This window comes from Neoarius graeffei, chromosome 1 (genome assembly GCF_027579695.1).
Source record: "Neoarius graeffei isolate fNeoGra1 chromosome 1, fNeoGra1.pri, whole genome shotgun sequence".
In the NCBI taxonomy this organism is placed as follows: Eukaryota; Metazoa; Chordata; class Actinopteri; order Siluriformes; family Ariidae; genus Neoarius; species Neoarius graeffei.
Window position 1 is genome coordinate 128,066,406 of NC_083569.1, and position 22,674 is coordinate 128,089,079.

The window sequence follows — 22,674 nt, forward strand, 5'->3', positions numbered from 1 at the left end:
CTGCTCGATATTTCTCAGGATAAAGCTGCAGATGCTCTCCAGGTCCGTCCTACTCAGGACACATTTACAGTTCGCAGTGTCGACACTGAAAAACAAAACCAGACATTGTGATTAAAAATATCATGTGATTTATTATCTAACTGAATCAAACAAGCTCTTGCCAGCATAATGCACAAAAACATATCAGTAGCATGTTAATGACATACAAACGCCTGATGAAAATCAGTTAATCAACATTCAATAAATAAAAACAGTATCTGGTTCTGTGCAAAAGTCTTAGCCCCCCCCCCCCAATTTTTTTCCCATACAAACTTTGTTATAGATTTCTATTTTATGACTTCTACGTCAAGTCAGTACAGAAACATTTTAGAGTCCAAACGTTCATATTTTTTCCAGCACAAAATTAAATGCTACAGAAAAAAGTTTGTATCTGAGCAGCGTATTCCATAAGAGCGCACTTTTCAGATGAAAAAAGAAAACAATGAATGCTGCTGGGTTTTGGTGTAAAATGAAGAAGTGAGTGTGACAGTCAAATGCCGCTTTTCCACTACCAACGCGGCTGAGCCGAGCCGTGCCGTGCTGAGTCGGGCTGAGTCGAGCTGAGTGGGGCTGTTGGAGTTGCATTTCGACTACAACCGCGCTGAACCGTGCTGGCTGGAAGTGGGTGGACGTCACGTGATGTCGTTAAGCAGTGCAAACAGTGACATCAGTGAGCTTTTAAGCGGTAGTCTTATGACCACAAATGTCTTTTCTGTGCTCACATCATCATCAGTTTTATTCAACCCCCAAGTGACATTCATTCTTAGTACAACATCCTTTTCCAGTTATAACATCTTTCAAGCGTGAAGCATAGCTTGACACAAGTGTCTTGCAGCGACCAATGGGTATCTTAGCCCATTCTTCATGGGCAAAAGCCTCCAGTTCAGTCACATTCTTAGGCTTGCGGGCTGCAACTGCCTTCTTTAGGTCCCACCAGAGGTTCTCAATCGGATTTAAGTCTGGTGGCTGCGATGGCCACTCCAGAATGTTCCAGCCCTTCATCTTCAACCATGCTCTAGTGGACTTGGGATCATTGTCCTGTTGAAAGGTCCAACGTCTCCCAAGCCGCAGGTTTGTGACAGACTCCATCACATTTTCTTCCAAGATTTCCTGGTACTGAAGAGAATTCATGGTACCCTGCACACGATGAAGCTTCCCTGTACCATTAGAAGCAAAACAGCCCCAAAGCATAATTGACCCCCCGCCATGCTTCACAGTAGGCAAGGTGTTCTTTTCTTCATAGGCCTGGTCCAAACATAGCGCTGGTCCATGGGCCCAAACAGTTCTAATTTAGTTTCATCAGTCCACAGAACACTTTCCCAAAACTTTTGTGGCTTGTCCACATGACTTTTGGCATACTGCAGTCGACTTTTCTTATTCTTTGGAGTCAGCAAGGGAGTGCGCCTGGGAGTTCTGGCATAGAGGCCGTCATTACGCAGTGTGCGCCTTATTGTCAACCGTGCTGGCTGGAAGTGGGTGGACACATTGGGTGGAGTTAGCGAAAGTGGGTGGACATCAGTTGATATCGTTAGGCGGCGCAAACAGTGACATCAGTGATCTTTTAAGCGGTAGTCTCACGACCCGGAGAGTAAACAATAAACATGGAGGACATGGAGTCGTTAGTGTTGCTGGTCTTGGTGCTGTGGCTTGTTGTCATTGACAACGCCAACAGATACTGGCAAGAGCGTATAGATGAGGCGAGGCGCATAAGGCTTCATAATTCTCGTAATTCGTAATTCTCCTTCTTCCGGGTTTACGGTGTTTACAGATCCCAGCGTGCTCGCAGGGCGTGTGTGGGCATGTGAGGACACTCCTCCTCACCAATCAGTGCACAGGGGAGTGTCTGCTCATGCCCCCAGCCTCACTCAGCTCGGTTTGGCTCGCTTCAGCCCCACTCCAAAACCGTGCGAGTTTTGGGTGCTAAGCAGGGCTGAAGCGAGCTGAGTCGTGCTGTTTTTAGATAGTCGAAACGCGAGCCGTGTCGGGCTGAAGTGAGCTGAAGTGAGCTGAAAAAGGGTAGTGGAAAAGGGCCAAAAGTGTCCAGAAGAACTGTGGCTGGTTCAGTAAAACCTACAGATCATTTCCGCATAAAACTGCACTCACTGGACCTGAGACGGGTTTTTGTTCGTTTTTTTAAGCAAAGGGTCGTCTCACACCAAATACTGACTATCTCCCTGTCCCCTGAGATTGACCCTGTAGTTGGCTGCTAGCTGTTTCCAATGTAATATTAAAGGCATTTCACCTGCTTCAACTTGGAGTGCACACCCTGGGGAGGTTCGAACTGCCCTGAGACACACCCTTACAGCCTGAGCTCGTATAACGTCCAACTCCGCTATCACGGCTTTGCTGCTGATCCATATGAGATACTTCTGTAGTCTAATCTTGATCTAATTAAGGCGACATGCAGTAAATATATTTCAGAGATGTAAAATCAGCTCCCCATTCGAATCCTGCAAGACACCTCATAACATTTATAACTTTCTTGCATTTATTAACAACATATCAGATATGTTCCCTCTGTGTGAGTCTCTGATCAAAATAAACTCCCAAAAAACTAAAATTTCCATCTTTCTCCAATTCATTTCCATGTAGTTTTAACTTACATTCCATGAGTTTCTTTGTTGTAAAGAACATAGGTTGGGGGGTTTTTTCCACTGAAAATTTAAATCCCCATTAATACTGATGATGAGAAAAGAATGTTCAAAGGAGATGCACAGAACCTTTATTTTTAAATAAATTTCTGAGTGGATAGTATCTCCATCCTTGACTCTTGTATGCTGCATAAATGGGAATAAAAAAGATATATTTTTGAGAGTTAAAAATCGACCGTAAAGTTGTGATTGGAGCCGCCCCGCTGAGCCAGCCAGCCCTGGGTGCGTGACGTCATAGCGGGAACCGGTTTTAAGGCCGAGGCCTTTTACAGCTATAGACCAAAGTCATATAAATAAATGTATGGTGAAAATAAGAAATAGCGTTACCGACTCGCTCAACTAAGACTGATTTAACTTCACTGATTGTGGGTTGACTCTCATTAAAACAGGATGGGTGCTATAACTTACGCAACATACACGTACATGCATGCATTTTCACTGATAAAACGTAAAAGGCTCATTAAATAATCAGATGAACTGAGACAATCACATTCTGAAGCAAATTAAATAATCTTATACCGCTAACTTAAACACACAATACAAGTTACATGGATTAATCTAAATGCAGGGGAACGAGGTTTTTTTTTTTATCCAAATGAGAGTCGGAGCTTACCCGTCTGTGTTCTCGCTTCTTGAAGGCCGATCTTGTAGCCGATTGTTTTGAAACAGTCTGACTCAGTTGTTCGTTCAGTTCTCCGTTCATTCACTTCTTCCACGTAAGGGCGAGATGGCAGCGATATCCAGTTTAGAAATCAGACAGCTGGTCCACTCATTCACTTTTCTTCACACTGTGTATTCCGCCATTACTCCTGGGCTCAGGTAATTACTAAAACCCGGGACGGAACGGGACGTCACCGGTTTTAGCAACAACTGCAGGGAGGTCACTGCCCGAGCGATATGTCCCGTCCCGGGTTTTACCAACCACCCTTGGCTCACTCTGGGAGAACTGGTACAACTCAACTCACTTTCCTTTTCTTGTAGTTTTATTTTTCTTTAATTGTTGGTACTGCACCCTCTTTCAATCCGGGCTTATAGCCAGCGCTCCTCAACAGATCAGAGGTCTCATACGAGTCCTCAGTAAAATGTGCACAGCAGAGGAGAGACCATTTCGTTGGCGCCCAATGTGCCCGTGAACTTCTCGCAAAAAATCTTTGCAGTTTGAACATTCTTGGGCCATGAATGCAACGTAAATCCACCTTCTGTCATGTTGCTGCACCGGCCAGCAACACATCTACGTGGCATGGTGATAAATTAGCTCAAAATGGAGGATCGGCGTTGCAGTCAGCTCTGTGTTTTAGTATAGCGGAAATGGCGATGAGACCGATAGACTTCCTGCTGTGACGTTACGGACGTCAAGGTCATTCACTCAGACTGCTACCTGTATAAATCACTTTAATCGTAAAAATGACTATATTAGATTTATTGTTGATGCTTAAAACTATTCCTGTGCCATTCTTGAGGTCTCGAGGCATTTATAAATGAAAGTGAGGCCATGGCTCTGCATATATGCTTTAAAACAGAATGGACAGAGTTTTATTCATGCTTCTGTTCAGAGTCCACTGCTTTACTCTCAAGTGAAGCGGCACGACGGCACAAATCATAACCTGTTCAGAGGATCCAACTCAGAACCCTTCACCTGGGAGAACAAATAACACAAGCCAAAGTTCAGGATGAAAGGGCCACCAATGTGTTTATACGTGCTCTTACACCCTTACAGCACAAATTAATGCTCATTAAAAGTAAGATAAAAGATGTTCACTTTTTATGCTGCACTACGTGGCCATTAAACTCATCCGTATGTGGTTCTTCCCCAAACTGTAACACACAGTTATATAGAGCATCTCTGTTTGCTGTAACATTACAGTTTCCCTTCACTGGAACTAAGAAACCCAAACCTGTTCCAGTATGAATGATAATGCTCCTGTGCACACAGAGAGCTCCATGAAGACGTGGTGTGTGAAGGTTGGAGTGAAGAACTCGAGTGTCCTGCACAGAGCCCTGACTGAACTCAACCCCACTCAACACCTCTGGGATGAACTGGAACCTCAACATCACCAACATGAGGGTCTGATCTCACTAATGCTCTTGGAGCTGAATGAACACAAATCCCCACAGCCACACCCCAAAATCTTGTGGAAAGCCTTCCCAGAAGGGATGGGTGGAGCTCATTAGAACAGGAAAGGGGAATAAATCTGGAGTGAGACGGTCAACAAGAACACATAAGATCCATCCAGCCATTATCTGTAGCCACTTATCCTGTGTGGGGTCGCAGGCGAGCTGGAGCCCATCCCAACTGACCATGGGCAACACATTAAATATCTCATCTCATCTCATTATCTGTAGCCACTTTATCCTGTTCTACAGGGTCGCAGGCGAGCTGGATCCTATCCCAGCTGACTACGGGTGAAAGGCGGGGTACACCCTGGACAAGTCGCCAGGTCATCACAGGGCTGACACATAGACACAGACAACCATTCACACTCACATTCACACCTACGCTCAATTTAGAGTCACCAGTTAACCTAACCTGCATGTCTTTGGACTGTGGGGGAAACCGGAGCACCCGGAGGAAACCCACGCGGACACGGGGAGAACATGCAAACTCCACCCAGAAAGGCCCTCGCCGGCCACGGGGCTCGAACCCAGACCTTCTTGCTGTGAGGCGACAGCGCTAACCACTACACCACCGTGCCGCCCTGGTACGTGTAACATTTTTAAAAAACTGGAAGAAATTTTAATGAACAAGCTTTTCTAAAAGACTGCTGTGGGCTTCATTTAGAAAGATTAGAAATAAATGCATAAGAGAACTATTATTGGACTCTCACTTGCCCTAGGGCTCGAGCTCTTATTCAAACCCTGCAACATTTTGGAAGATGAGGACAATTTGGATCAGTTTTCCTTTTGTATTTGTGCTTTACTAATTTCTGAGCAAATAACTCATATTTCTAACCTTCCTGTTTCTACTGGTATTTTTCTTAGGACTTGGAAAGCTGCTTGTGTTGTTTCCTTGTATAAGGATGGAGAAGTGAGTGATCCAAATAACTACAGACCAATGTAGAATCAAAAATGTCCTGTTTATCTAAAATTCCAGACTCATTCGTAAATAATTGTAGGTATCATGCCGCCATTCTGTGTCTAAGAACAACTCCCAGTCCTCTTCCGCGTGACCTACGTCACGCGTGGGCGGGATCATCTACGTCAGTCCGCCATGCGCACATAAGTCCAGGCGGAAGCTCCTCTCTTTGTCTCTCATGTCTGGATTCCAAGGAATCTAGACGCACAGAAGAGATGCTCTCAAACCCGAAAACACCTCCTTCTTGCAAGATTCACCATCCAGCGCATTCTGTGCTTAACCACTGGCCAAGGTAAAAGTCCAGAATAGCGCGATCTTTAAACTCAACCTGAGTTACAACCGGTTTATTCGTATTAGAAGTGACGTCACGACTGCAGCTCAAATAACTACAGACCAATGTAGAATCAAAAATGTCCTGTTTATCTAAAATTCCAGACTCATTCGTAAATAATTGTAGGTATCATGCCGCAGTTTTAATTTGTAATTAGGAGCGACCAGAATTCCTCCTGATTGAAGTTCTGTGCACATTAATCAGAGACTTTCCTTTCATCACGAACGACGCGTCGGATCAAGAGAAGTTCTCTGTCCACGGAATCGACTCACGTGCTTCATGAACAGCGAAGCTCTGCAACGGCGAACATCTTCTCAGAACTTTGCTAGAGGCAAGATATTGAGTAAAATATATTTGGGCATAATAATTAAGCTAGTTTTAGGAAGTTGCTTTATTGAAAGTGTGAATTTAAACCCAGGTTTATTCATTACACTATTAGACACGCAGCATGTCAAATTGAATTGTTCTGTTTGTTTAATCTCATTTGTTTTGATAGGCTGTGCATGTTTCTTTTATCTCTTACTAACAATTCTCTTAACACACATTTTGATCTTATTAAGAGTTCAGTGAGTTTGGTAATGTTATGAGTGTGGAATCCTTTGTTACTTAGAAACACATGCTCAACAGGCCTGACCAGGCCTGATACACTTTAGATAGCTTCCCTTTTGTCTTAGCTTAGCAACATGAAGCTAATCTGGGCCTACCTCGTGCTCAAACACATTTTGGTTAGCTATTGAGGTATTTCACCTGACGTCACAGGGTCACGTGACGCCCCGGTGTCCGCCATTTTGGACGGCAAGCTAGCTAATGTCAACAACAGTAGCTAGTATGTTACTGTAGCAATGTTTACATTCAGTCATTTGGATGACTGTTAAAACCTTTCAGTCTCAAGTTTTTCCTTTACTGGATTTACTAGTTTACTGAGCCAGCGAGCCCCGGAGCGCTAGCTAGCCGGCCAGCCAGCCCCGGAGCGCGCTCAGTAAACTAGTAAATACAGTAAAGGAAAAACTTATAACGAGCCATGTCTCAACAGACTAAGAAGTTATTTCAATGACATTTAATAACATTTTGTTTATCCTGAGGACCGAAAGTAAATGAAAATGTGAACAAACCTTAGCTGTCAGTGAACAATCCTGGTGGAAGCAGGTAAACATTGTTCTCTAATGCCGCTTTTCCACTACAAACGCGGCCGAGTCGGGCTGAGCCGTGCCGTGCTGAGTCGGGCTGAGCGGGGCTGTTGGAGTTGCATTTCGACTACAACCGCGCTGAACCGTGCTGGCTGGAAGTGGGTGGACACATTGGGTGGAGTTAGCGAAAGTGGGTGGACGTCACGTGATGTCGTTAAGCAGCGCAAACAGTGACATCAGTGAGCTTTTAAGCGGTAGTCTCACGACAGGGATAGTAAACAATAAACATGGAGGACATGGAGTCGTTAGTGTTGCTGGTCTTGGTGCTGTGGCTTGTTGTCACCGACAACGCCAACAGATACTGGCAAGAGCGTATAGATGAGGCGAGGCGCATAAGGCTTCAGAAATTCTCGTAATTCTTCTCCTTCCGGGTTTGCGGTGTTTACAGATCCCAGCGTGCTCGCGGGGCGTGTGTGGGCATGTGAGGACACTCCTCTTCACCAATCAGTGCACAGGGGAGTGTCTGCTCACGCCCCCAGCCTCACTCGGCTCGGTTTGGCTCGCTTCAGCCCCACTCCAAAACGGTGCGAGTTTTAGGGGCTAAGCAGGGCTGAAGCGAGCCGAGTCGTGCTGGTTTTTGGTAGTCGAAACGCGAGCCGTGTCGGGCTGAAGTGAGCTGAAAAAGGGTAGTGGAAAAGGGCCATAAGCCTGCTAACCTCAATTTTTGCAAATCCCTCTCCCTCTGCTCGCCCTGTAAATGCCCTACGTCGCTGGATAGTGAAGGTGTTTTCTGCATCTCGCTCCTTTTTCTTTTATGTTTTTCGTTTGTCGCCTTCCTCGCATTCAAACTGATTCGAGCCGTGCCGTCCAAAATGGCAGCATCACATGACTTGGTCACGTGAGTGAAATACCTCAATACAGAACTAGCCTTTTGTCTAAACACATGGTCAAGCCCCTCCTCCACACTCAACATACCAAAACATCAGATAAGAACATTCCAAATTTTATAGCTCCCTCATACACACACACATTATATATATATATATATATATATATATATATATATATATATATATATATATACACACACACACACACGCCTCACTGCTTGTATATATTGATTTATTATTTTTATCTTGGTATAATAAATTCATTTATTATCAAAGCTGTGTGCATTCATTTTGGTGTGAACAATATCTGAAGTCCCCAATCGCAAAGAATTCAAAAAGGTGCAGATTTATGTAAGTAACTAAGTGATCAATAATAATTTGGAAATATATCAATCTAGCTGTTTGGTAATTTATCCAGGATTAATGGTATGATTCACTAAATGATTCACTTCAAATGAGACTGATTCTATGGTATGATTCAATTCAAATGAGTCAAAGTAAACGATTCAATGGGATTGATTCATTTTAATTATTAACCTTCAAATTTAATGAGACTGATTTAATGAGATTGATCACTTAATTTCAATAATTAACTGATTGCAACCCACATAATCAACTTCAACACAAACTCTGTTCTCATCCCACATTAGTCTGGATTCAGGCCTGTGTATCGCATGGTGTCTGCCATCACTTAGTTTTTACTCAACCACACACACTGCAGGATGATGCAGTAACTGCTCACGACCTGCAGGCTGTAATGTTCCCCCAGAGTCGTGTGTGCACCTTCTGCAGAGACGTCACACCACGTGTCTGTCACCTGAGAACCAGGTTCTACCAGCTGGAACATTGCTGGGATTCCTCACCTTCACTCTCTCAGCCGATACAGGACCAGAATGGGAAAGTCGTCCTGCTACTGTAGTCCATCCATCTCGTTGTTCAACACTGTGTGCATTGTCATGCGTTCTGAGATGCTTTTCTGCTCAGTACGGTTGTACGGAGTAGTTACAGTTGGGTCCATATATATTTGGACACTGACACAAATTTAGTTTTTTTACCTGTTTACTGAAACATATTCAAGTTATAGTTATATAATGGACATGGACATAAAGTCCAGCCTTTCAGCTTTCATTTGAGGGTATCCACATTAAAATTGGATGAAGGGTTTAGGAGTTTCAGCTCCTTAACATGTGCCACCCTGTTTTTAAAGGGACCAAAAGTAATTGGACAATTGACTCAAAGGCTATTTCATGGGCAGGTGTGGGCAATTCCTTCGTTATGTCACTCAATTAAGCAGATAAAAGGCCTGGAGTTGATTTGAGGTGTGGTGCTTGCATGTGGAAGATTTTGCTGTGAAGAAAACATGGGGTCAAAGGAGCTCTCCATGCAGGTGAAACAAGCCATCCTTAAGCTGCGAAAACAGAAAAAACCCATCCGAGAAATTGCTACAATATTAGGAGTGGCAAAATCTACAGTTTGGTACATCCTGAGACAGAAAGAAAGCACTGGTGAACTCATCAATGCAAAAAGACCTGGACGCCCACAGAAGACAACAGTAGTGGATGATCGCAGAATAATTTCCATGGTGAAGAGAAACCCCTTCACAACAGCCAACCAAGTGAACAACACTCTCCAGGAGGTAGGCGTATCAATATCCAAATCTACCATAAAGAGAAGACTGCATGAAAGTAAATACAGAGGGTTCACTGCACGGCGCAAGCCACTCATAAGCCTCAAGAATAAAAAGCCTAGATTGGACTTTGCTAAAAAACATCTAAAAAAAAAAGCCAGCACAGTTCTGGAAGAACATTCTTTGGACAGATGAAACCAAGATCAACCTCTACCAGAATGATGGAAAGAAAAAAGTATGGCGAAGGCGTGGTACAGCTCATGATCCAAAGCACACTGTAAAACACGGCGGAGGCAGTGTGATGGCTTGGGCATGCATGGCTGCCAGTGGCACTAGGTTACTAGTGTTTATTGATGATGTGACACAGGACAGAAGCAGCCGGATGAATTCTGAGGTGTTCAGAGACATACTGTGTGCTCAAATCCAGCCAAACTGATTGGTCAGCATTTCATAATACAGATGGACAATGACCCAAAACATAAAGCCAAAGCAACCCAGGAGTTTATTAAAGCAAAGAAGTGGAATATTCTTGAATGGCCAAGTCAGTCACCTGATCTCAACCCAATTGAGCAGCATTTCACTTGTTAAAGACTAAACTTCAGACAGAAAGGCCCACAAACAAACAGCAACTGGAAACCGCTGCAGTAAAGGCCTGGCAGAGCATTAAAAAGGAGGAAACACAGCGTCTGGTGATGTCCATGAGTTCAAGACTTCAGGCAGTCATTGCCAACAAAGGGTTTTCAACCAAGTATTAGAAATGAACATTTTATTTACAATTATTTAATTTGTCCAATTACTTTTGAGCCCCTGAAATGAAGGGATTGTGTTGAAAAAATGCTTTAGTTCCTCACATTTTTATGCAATCATTTTGTTCAACCCACTGAATTCAAGCTGAAAGTCTGAACTTCAACTGCATCTGAATTGTTTTGTTCAAAATTCATTGTGGTAATGTACAGAACCAAAATTAGAAAAATGTTGCCTCTGTCCAAATATTTATGGACCTAACTGTATTTGAGTTACCAAGGCCTTCCTGTCAGCTCAGACCCGTCATGTAAGCTCAGTGGGTGGTTTTTTGCACCATTCTGTAAAAACTCTCTCGAGATTGTTGCGTGTGAGAAAGTCCCAGGAGATCAGCAGCACATAAACATGGAACAGTGAATAGAGTTTGCAAAATTATTTACAAATAGAAATGTAAAAGATGGGATTACACCCTCACTGGTGTGAAATCCCTAAATTAGTTCTTTTGGAAAGGGGTACGGTAAAAACCAAAGGGGGGAAAAAAAAAAGTCTCCCTAATGGAAATTTAAATCCGTAGCAGAGTGTGTCGGGGTCTGTGTTTACGGCTCTACTTTACCCCCAGCGGAATAACAGAATCGTGCCGTTTCTCAAATTATTCTCCGAAACTGCACTCCACCATTCTAAATTCTCCTGGATGTAAATGTTCCAGTGAAGGTTTTGCTTTTCTGCATGTGACAAATGAAGAGCAATATATTGGTGTGTACGGTATTTTAATTTAGTCCAGGGACGTGATGGTTTCTGCTCCGATGCGGAACCCTGTCCACTCACCTGTCCTCACCTGTGCGGTGCTGACGATGAGGTCGTGTTCTCAGACCTGAGACGCTGCAGCAGCCCTCACTGCGTCCAGGTCATTCAGCACTGCTGAGTGAGTTCCCTCACTGCTCACACCGGGCTCTTCTTCACACGCCACTGAGAACTCGGTGCCATATCAAGATTTTCTCACAGGACTGATTTTAACGAGCTCAACGTGTGGAAAGTGTGGAGCCCTGATGATGACGTCCCTAATAAAGAGAATAACGCATGGACATGACCGTGTAACACTGGAGCAGTCAAAAGGCGTACGCAACTGCCAATCACTCCAGATTCACATCCTGATTGGCTCAGCTGTTTTTATTTGGAAAAGAACAAGTCCGCTCTTTTGCAGTATTCTGGGGCAAAAATTCCTAGCAGTGTACAATGTCAAAGGACATTAGAAACAAAGTAGAAATAATGCTGCAATTACGAGAAATATAGTCAGAATTGCGAGAAAAAGTCAGGATTTTGAGAAATAAAGCTGCAATTTCAAGAAATAAAATCGGAATTCTGAGAAATAACGGAATTTTCAGGAAAAAGTTGGAATTGCAAGAGATAAAGTATGATTTTGAGAAATTAAGCTGCAATTCCATGAAATTATTTCTCAGAATTCTGACTTTATATCTTACAATTGCAGGTTTATTTCTCAAAATTCCAACTTTATTTCTTGCAATTGCAGATTTATTTCTCAAATTTTGACTCACTCACAATTCCAACTTTTTTCTCAAATTTCTGACTTTATTTCTCAGGATTCTGACTTTGAGAAAAAAAAAAAGTCGGAATTATGAAAAATTATTTCTCAGAATTCTGACTTTGAGAAAAAAAAAAAAAGTCGGAATTATGAAAAATTATTTCTCAGAATTCTGACTTTGAGAAAAAAAAAAGTCGGAATTATGAAAAATTATTTCTCAGAATTCTGACTATCTTGCAATTGCAGGTTTATTTCTCAAAATTCCAACTTTTTCTTGCAGTTCCGACTTTATTTCTCATAATTCTGACTTTACTTTTCACAATTGCAGATTTATTTCTCAAAATTCTGACACTCTCTCACACACCACACACACACACACTTCCAACTTATTTTCAGGATTCTGACTTTAAATCAAATATTTGAGAAAAAAGTTGGAATTTTGAGATACAAGTCAAAATTCTGAGAAATAAAGTTGGAATTGTGAGAAAAAAAAAGGTCAGAATTTGAGAAATAAAGTTGCAATTAAACATTGTGTGGCAGAAACAGGCTTCCATCGTAACTGAATAGGAGCAAATAAAAACAAAACGCACCGATTTCTGCTTCAGATTCAGACTCAAATGGACGAATACGGAAAAGGAAATAAACGCGACCCTAAAGACGTAAACAACACAAACATGAAATTAAACTGGGGACCATGTGTCAGAACGGTGCGACTCGTACGTTACTGTGAGCAGAAGGTGAAGATAAACCCCGACACTGCGGAGTGTGAGCTTTGTTGTGTTTGTAACAGTAAAACCAATAAAACTTCATTTAACATGAGAAAAGAAAAGAACACACGACAGGTTTGAGTCAGAAGACTGAAATTAATTTCATTTTCATCTCGAGGTCGTTTTTGTGCAGATCAAAAATCACAGACTGAAGTTTCTGTCTTTAGAGGAAGTGGAGGGACAGAAACAGGAACAGAGTGATTATCAAAAGTGTGATTTCTGTACAAATCTGTACAAACCCGGCGCAGCGACGCCATGTCGAGAGAGACGCCCGTCTCGCTCCGTCATGTGTCTCGCGGTCCGGTCGCTCACCTGCAGAGTGTTTCACTTACAAAATATAAATATATCTCAGTGGTAAAAAAATAATCAGGCAAATTCCGGTACAAATAGAATAGACGTGTTCTGTGTAAAACCAGACGACACTAACAAGCATCTCGTCCACGGCAACTTTGGATTGGGACAAAATCCTACAATCAGGATCTGGATCATAAACCCCGCCCCCGTCTTATTTGGATTTGGTATGGCCTTTGGTTTCTGCTCCACCAGCAGTTCTGCTTCCGTGTTCTTCACACCCCAGGAAAGTCCGTTTCAGCCCAGACGCAGGAGCCCTGCGATCTCGGAAGAGTCCGTTATGGCAGAGACGGGGGAATCCGAGTGTGTCCTGCTTCAGCAAATCAACCTTGGAAGAGATGATTTCAGCGTGGACAGGGGGTCTCTCTCTCTCTCTGTCCTGCTTCAGCGGTTCAGCTCTCTAACCTCGGAAGAGTCCGTTTCAGAGTGGACAACGGTTCTGGATGTGTCCTGCACCAGCAGTTTAGTTCTCTTTCAGCTCGGACGAGTCCATTTCAGCGTGCACGGGGGCGTCCGATTCTGTCCTGCATTTTTTACTCGGCCGTTCTTCACTGTGGCTGTCCTGATGACGCTTTAGCGATCCGTTTCGCTCGCAGCCGTTGGAATCGCGGGTTGGGTCGGTTCCATCCGACTGCAGGTTCTCGCGTTTCAGGTCGGCAGAGTCTGCGTTTGGGACAGAGCCGTGTACACTCAGACCTGCAGCACAGAGTAACTTCTGCATTAATTTCCTTCAATATCGTATTAACACTTTAGAATAAACGCTCATGCTCACCATTGTGGGCGGAGCCATCTTCCCTTTCTGATTGGTTGATGGTGCCTGGGGGCGTGGCCGCTCGGCTCGATGCTGCACTCTCGGTCTCATCCAACAGTCGATCCATATAATCCCTAAAAAACAGGTCTATCACTGCATGCCTGCTTATAATCACACCATAACATCGTCTACGCCGTTATAACAGGACGACAGAATACTGGCTTCTGATTGGCTGGAAGAGGTGGGCCAAATTCTTACAATTTTACACCATCACAATCAACAATATCTGATGATTTTAATTACTTGGAAAGTGGTGGTCATACAGCAAAGAAACAAAAACACAAAGATACAGCTGTAACCATAGCAACAATGATACCGCAGTAATGCATTCGTAAACGATTGTGATTGGTCAGTGAGTGCTGCATCATCAGTTTAATAAACAAGCTTGGATAGTAATCAGGAGGTCTATGTTTCATCAGAAGCACGTACGTCACTCCCGGGTGAAGGTTGTACTTCCTCTTTCCGAGTCGTGTTTGCTGAGCGAAGAAGTCGTATCTCTCAGATTTCTTCCACATGTAATAGAACGCGACGCACTCTCCCACCGACCGCGTCCTGACCTGAAACGTGTCACAGCGTCATCATCAGCATCACCGCATGCTGGATCGACAAAAATACGACACGCAGCATCGTTACCTTGTTCGCCTGGATGAGGTGAAAATCTTTGCCGTAAGCTTTCAGGCCTTGTTCAAAATGTCTACATTCCTCCTCCGTCCACACGGACAGCTCTTCTGTGGAGAAGAAACCCACGATCATACAACGGGACACTCAGAACGCTAAACATTCACTGTAAACAAGTGTTAGCGTCAGGGTGGAGAGTTCCAGACGCTCGCTCACCTCGGGCTGCTTTAACGTTAAACCTCAGTCTCCTCAGAGCTTCTTCTGTGTCAAAGTCACACTTTACCAGTTCATACAATGCCTGTACACACAGATTTCCATCTGCATTAACAACCCACTTCAAAGCGCACCTTACACGTTCATTCCCTTTAATGTGTGATTACCTGTTCGTTATCTTTGATGTGTGAGCCCTCGGGTATGGCGTCCACCCCGGTCTCGTCCCCGGTACGTTTGCACGCCTCTGTTAGAAACTCCACCACCGTGTGCTCAGGGAGGAACTCTGGGTTCCAGAGCAGCTGATCGTCGTTCTCGTACACTGAACACCGACAGGAGAATGTTATAAAACATACACTCGACCCTGTGTGTGTGACTAGGTGACATGTGGATGAAGGGTACCTCGCTCATTCTCTTTATATTTACAGAGTCCTGCAGGAGTTTCAGCCTGATACATCGACCCCACCATGATCTCCTGCAAACACACACAGAACATGATCAGCCATCACTCACGCCACACTACAGAGTCGGAAGGAACATAAAACAGAGAGGAGTTTACTTTTTTCCAGTCCTCTGAGGGAACATAGTCCTCATCCTCTTCAGACTCCTCATCCACTTCGTTATCTGGAAAAAGGCACGGTTTCCATTTACACAACCATCTGACACACATTTACACAACTGAGATAAAAGGTATTTGGGTGGTGAGACATTTCTGAGGACAGCCAGTGACATGGAGAGCACGTATCCAGGTGTAGAGAGGAGGAGGGGGTAAAACGTGTACAGAGTCCGGGTAAGCAGGAACGTAGTGTACAAGTGAGCACTAATAGTACACAGGTGCATAAATGAATATTACTGTACAGGTGCACAAGGGAGTATTACACATTTGAAGTTCTTCATACTCATATAATGTATGTAGCCTCGAAAAAAATAAGTCTACCCAGTTAATTCCGTTACTCATTATTTACAGGCCCCCGGGGCCATATTCTGAGTTTCTTTCTGAATTTGCAGATTTTATCTCAGATCTGGTTATTTCCTTAGACAAAGCTTTAGTTGTCGGAGATTTTAATATTCACTTCGATAACCCAGAAGACCCTTTAAAAACAGCGTTTGTGTCCATTTTAGGTTCAGTAGGGATTAATCAGAATGTCATAGGACCGACCCATAATGGTGGCCACACCCTCGATCTAATACTAACATTCAGATTAAACGTAGACAATATAGTCATACTTCCACAGTCTGAAGTTACAGGTGAGTATTGCTGAGTGTTCCTGCAGTGCACGGGTGAGTGTTCCTGCAGTGCACGGGTGAGTGTTCCTGCAGTGCACGGGTGAGTGTTCCTGCAGTGCACGGGTGAGTGTTCCTGCAGTGCACGGGTGAGTGTTCCTGCAGTGCACGGGTGAGTGTTCCTGCAGTGCACGGGTGAGTGTTCCTGCAGTGCACGGGTGAGTGTTCCTGCAGTGCACGGGTGAGTGTTCCTGCAGTGCACGGGTGAGTGTTCCTGCAGTGCACGGGTGAGTGTTCCTGCAGTGCACGGGTGAGTGTTCCTGCAGTGTACGGGTGAGTGTTCCTGCAGTGTACGGGTGAGTGTTCCTGCAGTGTACGGGTGAGTGTTCCTGCAGTGTACGGGTGAGTGTTCCTGCAGTGCACGGGTGAGTGTTCCTGCAGTGTACGGGTGAGTGTTCCTGCAGTGTACGGGTGAGTGTTCCTGCAGTGTACGGGTGAGTGTTCCTGCAGTGTACGGGTGAGTGTTCCTGCAGTGTACGGGTGAGTGTTCCTGCAGTGTACGGGTGAGTGTTCCTGCAGTGTACGGGTGAGTGTTCCTGCAGTGTACGGGTGAGTGTTCCTGCAGTGTACGGGTGAGTATTGGTGCAGTGTGTTGGTGCAGTGTACGTGTTTTGTTTTGTTTTGCTCACGGTGCGTGGCCAAGATAGTGGGTGGGGTTCACTAGGTTGCACGCGGCAAATGAAATTGAAAACAACGCAACGCAAGCAAATGAGCGAGAGGGATGTCTTACCTGGTTGGTGTACAGGGCAAATTTAACTGTTGTGACGCGAGACAATGCGATCTGAAGCTGCCGATTTGGCATCCAATTGGAGCTGCACATGCGCTTTAAACCAGCGCGAGATCCGAAGTTGTAGTATGGAGTTCCATCGAGACAGCAGTACACCACTGGTAAATCATCTCTCCTTCATTCATTCAAGCTGCGGTTTTAAATTGTACTTTTGTACACTGCTTTAGTCCACTGGGTGAAATCCACTGTTTGTAAGTTTGGCGCTGGTCGCGGTATCTGATTTGATCCGACGTTTGCGTTGACAATGAATTAGTTTACTGATAATTGCATTTATGGCTTTGTGCTCTTGGTTGCGTGGATAAGTATTATTTGTGGGCTTGTCTTGTGTAAATGTAGTGTGTAAATATAGTGTTAAACTTACTGGTAATGGCTATGATGTTTAGTAACACAAACGGTTTAATGCAATGTTGAATGTTATGGCTATGTGTTATGTTGCTAACTGCTATGTTGTGCTAACTGTGCTATGCTGTTTATTTACATTGCTAACTGCTATGCTGTGCTAACTCTGCTATGCTATGTGGTTTATTTGCAATGCTAAACTTGTGTGGCTAGAGTTAAAGAGCAAGGCTGTTGTTGTATTGTGGCCTTTTCCTTATTCAGTTAAATGTGCATTTACTGATTAATATGTTGACGTAGTAAAATGCGATCTACATTTAAGTGTAATTATTTATAATTCTGGGTACATATTTTCATCTTTAGCCTATTGCTATATATGTTTGTGTACTCTGATGTTGTTTAGTGGACTTGGCTTTCACTTACATCATGGCCTTATGGCCTCTTGTGTTTATAGGTTAATAACCTAAAGATTGTGAAAGTAAACCTTGAATTCAACTAAACATTGTGGAACTAAACCTTGAATTCAACTAAACATTGTGGAACTAAACCTTGAATTCAACTAAAGAAATGTGGAAATGAACATGAATTCAGCTTATGAAAGTGTGAAACCACTAAAGAAAACGTGGAACTAAACTTGAATTGAAAAGGAATAAAGAACCACAAAGAGTTATTACGATCTACTGCGTCTTGATGCCCCCTTTCAGTGGGATAACCGAACAGTACGGGCGAGTACTGGTGCAGTGTACGGGCGAGTACTGGTGCAGTGTACGGGCGAGTACTGGTGCAGTGTACGGGGGCAAGGGTGAGTACTGGTGCAGTGTACAGGTGAGTATAGCTGAGTGTTACTGCAGTGTATTGGTGCAGTGTACAGGTGAGTATTGGTGCAGTGTACGGGGGTAAGGGTGAGTATTGGTGCAGTGTACGGGGGTAAGGGTGAGTATTGGTGTAGTGTACAGGTGAGTATAGCTGAGTGTTACTGCAGTGTACAGGTGAGTACTGGTGCAGTGTACGGGTGAGTATAGCTGAGTGTTACTGCAGTGTATTGGTGCAGTGTACAGGTGAGTATTGGTGCAGTGTACGGGGGTAAGGGTGAGTATTGGTGCAGTGTACGGGGGTAAGGGTGAGTATTGGTGTAGTGTACAGGTGAGTATAGCTGAGTGTTACTGCAGTGTACAGGTGAGTACTGGTGCAGTGTACGGGTGAGTATAGCTGAGTGTTACTGCAGTGTATTGGTGCAGTGTACAGGTGAGTATTGGTGCAGTGTACGGGGGTAAGGGTGAGTATTGGTGCAGTGTACGGGGGTAAGGGTGAGTATTGGTGTAGTGTACAGGTGAGTATAGCTGAGTGTTACTGCAGTGTACAGGTGAGTACTGGTGCAGTGTACGGGTGAGTATAGCTGAGTGTTACTGCAGTGTATTGGTGCAGTGTACGGGGGTAAGGGTGAGTATTGGTGCAGTGTACGGGGGTAAGGGTGAGTATTGGTGCAGTGTACGGGGGTAAGGGTGAGTATTGGTGTAGTGTACAGGTGAGTATAGCTGAGTGTTACTGCAGTGTACAGGTGAGTACTGGTGCAGTGTACGGGTGAGTATAGCTGAGTGTTACTGCAGTGTATTGGTGCAGTGTACGGGGGTAAGGGTGAGTATTGGTGCAGTGTACGGGGGTAAGGGTGAGTATTGGTGCAGCGTACGGGGGTAAGGGTGAGTATTGGTGTAGTGTACAGGTGAGTATAGCTGAGTGTTACTGCAGTGTATTGGTGCAGTGTACGGGGGTAAGGGTGAGTATTGGTGCAGTGTACGGGGGTAAGGGTGAGTATTGGTGCAGTGTACGGGGGTAAGGGTGAGTATTGGTGTAGTGTACAGGTGAGTATAGCTGAGTGTTACTGCAGTGTACAGGTGAGTACTGGTGCAGTGTATGGGGTAAGGGTGAGTGTTACTGCAGTGTACAGGTGAGTACTGGTGCAGTGTACGGGTGAGTATAGCTGAGTGTTACTGCAGTGTACAGGTGAGTACTGGTGCAGTGTACGGGGGTAAGGGTGGGTGTTACTGCAGTGTATGGGGGAATCGGTGAGTGTTATTGCAGTGTGCAGGTGAGTATATGTAGATGCAGTGTGCGGGTGAGTATAGGTAGCTGCAGTGTTACTACAGTGTACGGGTGAGTATTGGTGCAGTCATACACCTGTACACTGCAGTAACTTGAGTGCGAGTGCAGTGTATGGGTGAGCTTTAGGGCAGCGTACAGGTGTGTCGAGTATTGGCACAGTTTACAGAAGAACAGGTGTGTCATCAGTGCAGTGTACAGGTGAGCCCAGCGCAGGGTGCGGGTGAGCGCGGTGTACCGGTGAGCGTAGGGGTACGGGTGAGCGCTGTGTACCGGTGAGTGTAGGGGTACGGGTGAGCGTAGGGGTACGGGTGAGCATCAGCGCAGGGTATGGGTGCGCGCGGTGTACCGGTGAGCGTAGGGGTACAGGTGAGCGTCAGCGCGGGGTACGGATGAGCGCGGTGTACCGGTGAGCGTAGGGGTACGGGTGAGCATCAGCACGGGGTACGGATGAGCGCGGTGTACCGGTGAGCGTAGGGGTACGGGTGAGCGCTGTGTACCGGTGAGTGTAGGGGTACGGGTGAGCATAGGGGTACGGGTGAGCGTCAGCGCGGGGTACGGGTGAGCGCGGTGTACCGGTAAGCGTAGGGGTACAGGTGAGCGTCAGCGCAGGGTACGGGTGAGCGCGGTGTACCGGTGAGCGTAGGGGTACGGGTGAGCGCTGTGTACCGGTGAGTGTAGGGGTACGGGTGAGCGTAGGGGTACAGGTGAGCATCAGCGCAGGGTATGGGTGCGCGCGGTGTACCGGTAAGCGTAGGGGTACAGGTGAGCGTCAGCGCGGGGTACGGATGAGCGCGGTGTACCGGTGAGCGTAGGGGTACGGGTGAGCGTCAGCGCGGGGTACGGATGAGCGCGGTGTACCGGTGAGCGTAGGGGTACGGGTGAGCGCTGTGTACCGGTGAGTGTAGGGGTACGGGTGAGCATAGGGGTACGGGTGAGCGTCAGCGCGGGGTACGGGTGAGCGCCGTGTACCGGTAAGCGTAGGGGTACAGGTGAGCGTCAGCGCAGGGTACGGGTGAGCGCGGTGTACCGGTGAGCGTAGGGGTATGGGTGAGCGTCAGCGCAGGGTACGGGTGAGCGTCAGTACGGTGTACCGGTGAGCGTAGGGGTACGGGTGAGTGTCAGTGCGGTGTACTGGTGAGCGCGGTGTACCGGTGAGCGCGGTGTACCGGTGAGCGTAGGGGTACGGGTGAGCGTCAGTGCGGTGTACTGGTGAGCACGGTGTACCGGTGAGTGTAGGGGTACGGGTGAGCGTCAGCGCAGGGTATGGGTGAGCGCGGTGTACCGGTGAGCGTAGGGGTATGGGTGAGCGTCAGTGCGGTGTACTGGTGAGCGCGGTGTACCGGTGAGCGCGGTGTACCGGTGAGCGTAGGGGTACGGGTGAGCGCGGTGTACCGGTGAGCGTCAGTGCGGTGTACTGGTGAGCGCGGTGTACCGGTGAGCGTAGGGGTACGGGTGAGCGTCAGTGCGGTGTACTGGTGAGCGCGGTGTACCGGTGAGCCTAGGGGTACGGGTGAGCATCAGCGCAGGGTACGGGTGAGCGTGGTGTACCGGTGAGCGTAGGGGTACGGGTGAGCATCAGCGCAGGGTACGGGTGAGCGCGGTGTACCGGTGAGCGTAGGGGTACGGGTGAGCATCAGCGCAGGGTACGGGTGAGCGTGGTGTACCGGTGAGCGTAGGGGTACGGGTGAGCATCAGCGCAGGGTACGGGTGAGCGCGGTGTACCGGTGAGCGTAGGGGTACGGGTGAGCGTCAGTGCGGTGTACTGGTGAGCACGGTGTACCGGTGAGTGTAGGGGTACGGGTGAGCGTCAGTGCGGTGTACTGGTGAGCACGGTGTACCGGTGAGCGTCAGCACGGTGTACGGGTGAGCGCGGTGTACAGGTGAGCGCCAGCGCAGGGTACGAGTGAGCGCAGTGTACGGGGGCCTGCCAACGCAGGGTACAAGTGAGCGAGTGTATGCGTGAGCACAGTGTATGAGTGAGCGCCAGTGCAGTGTACAGGTGAGCGCGGGGTACGAGCGAGCGTGGGGTACGAGCGAGCGCAGGGTACAGGTGAGCACGGGGTACAGGTGAGCGCAGGGTACAAGCGAGCACGGGGTACGGGTGAGCGCAGGGTACAGGTGAGCGTGGTGAGCGCAGGGTGCGGGTGAGCGCAGGGTGCGGGTGAGCGCCAGCGCAGGGTACGAGTGAGCGCAGTGTACGGGGGCGTGCCAACGCAGGGTACAAGTGAGCGTGGGGTACGAGCGAGCGCGGTGAGTGCAGGGTACAGTTGAGCGCAGGGTACGGGTGAGCGCGGGGTACAAGCGAGCACGGGGTACGGGTGAGCGCAGGGTACGGGTGAGCGCAGGGTACGGGTGAGCGCAGGGTACGGGTGAGCGTGGTGAGCGCAGGGTACGGGTGAGTATTAGTGTACTGTACGGTATGAGAACAGTACTCACTGTTGAAGTATCTGCAGTTCTGAGAGCGAATGAGTTCTTTCGCAGAGAGAGAACGACCTTCACCTCCACTTTGACAGTCCACACCCTGAGACACACCTTTCACACACTCGTCCTGGAAAACACACACATTTAATAATTTTATCAATTAAACACAACTCTTAATTACAACTCAAAGAAAAATATAAAATATAAAAACGACAAATCTAAATATACATCTATACATAAAATATTGCAGTAGAATCTGCATGATATAAATACAAAATATTTTAGAAGATAAAAGAGCTCTCTGTGTGTGTGCGTGTGTGTGTGTGTGTGCGCGCGTGCGTGCAGTCTGTCGAGTTGACAATGACTGTTTCATGTAGTCTCTAGGTTTGTATCATACGCCTCCATTTCAGTCTATCCTTTGCACCTGTCTCCGAGCTTACTTTTCACTGGCCGCCAGTGTGCGAGCGAGCCAGCGCGGACCTCGATAACCCAGGCGACGTCTGAGCCAGTACGATAATCTCTCCTTTCAACCATTTCATGAAACTGCTTGCAAACATTTACATGACTGCTAGCTTTTGTGCAGACTAACAGCACATTCATGACAGTAATTGACATATCCAGTGGCAAGAGCAGGCCGAGACAGACTGGAGCCAATTCCTGTAGCAGCGACTGACCGGAAGATAGGTATGTTTATCACCGCTCTTGGGGAGGTGCCCGTCAGCGTGCACCGACTGGCGATGGTCCACCACAGACCTAAAGACGGATATTTTATTTCATTCCACCAGGATGTCCAGTCTTACCCTCCACACCTAGAGTGTAGCCTAGACAGAGTTGCTGGTTCAGTCGCCGGCAGCCCGACCCGTGCAGCAGGTAGTCCCAGGTTACAACGGTTACCAGTAGCAGGCAAACCAGTGCCTGATCTAACTAAATAAACGAGCTAATAAAATATTTTAAAAAAACCAGTATATTA

At 46.4% G+C, this 22,674-nt stretch overlaps 1 protein-coding gene across 3 annotated transcripts in view; it reads right to left on the reverse strand.

Annotated features, from left to right (window-relative positions):
* Positions 1–12,862: 12,862 nt before the first annotated feature.
* Positions 12,863–22,674, reverse strand: part of mier1b (mesoderm induction early response 1b, transcriptional regulator) — a 36,105-nt gene continuing 26,293 nt past the window's right edge. Inside the window, exons 5-13 of one of the 3 annotated variants that reach the window (XM_060916935.1) lie at positions 21,720–21,831; positions 15,336–15,400; positions 15,179–15,251; positions 14,947–15,098; positions 14,783–14,864; positions 14,582–14,673; positions 14,378–14,505; positions 13,910–14,022; positions 12,863–13,833 (exon numbers count right to left, since the gene is read on the reverse strand). In XM_060916935.1, the coding sequence (XP_060772918.1) occupies positions 13,601–13,833; positions 13,910–14,022; positions 14,378–14,505; positions 14,582–14,673; positions 14,783–14,864; positions 14,947–15,098; positions 15,179–15,251; positions 15,336–15,400; positions 21,720–21,831 (1,050 nt within the window). In that variant the 3' untranslated portion in view covers positions 12,863–13,600. Of the gene's footprint in view, positions 13,834–13,909; positions 14,023–14,377; positions 14,506–14,581; positions 14,677–14,782; positions 14,865–14,946; positions 15,099–15,178; positions 15,252–15,335; positions 15,401–21,719; positions 21,832–22,674 lie in introns of all 3 variants that reach the window. The other 2 variants (XM_060916946.1, XM_060916925.1) reach the window with 2 other exon arrangements.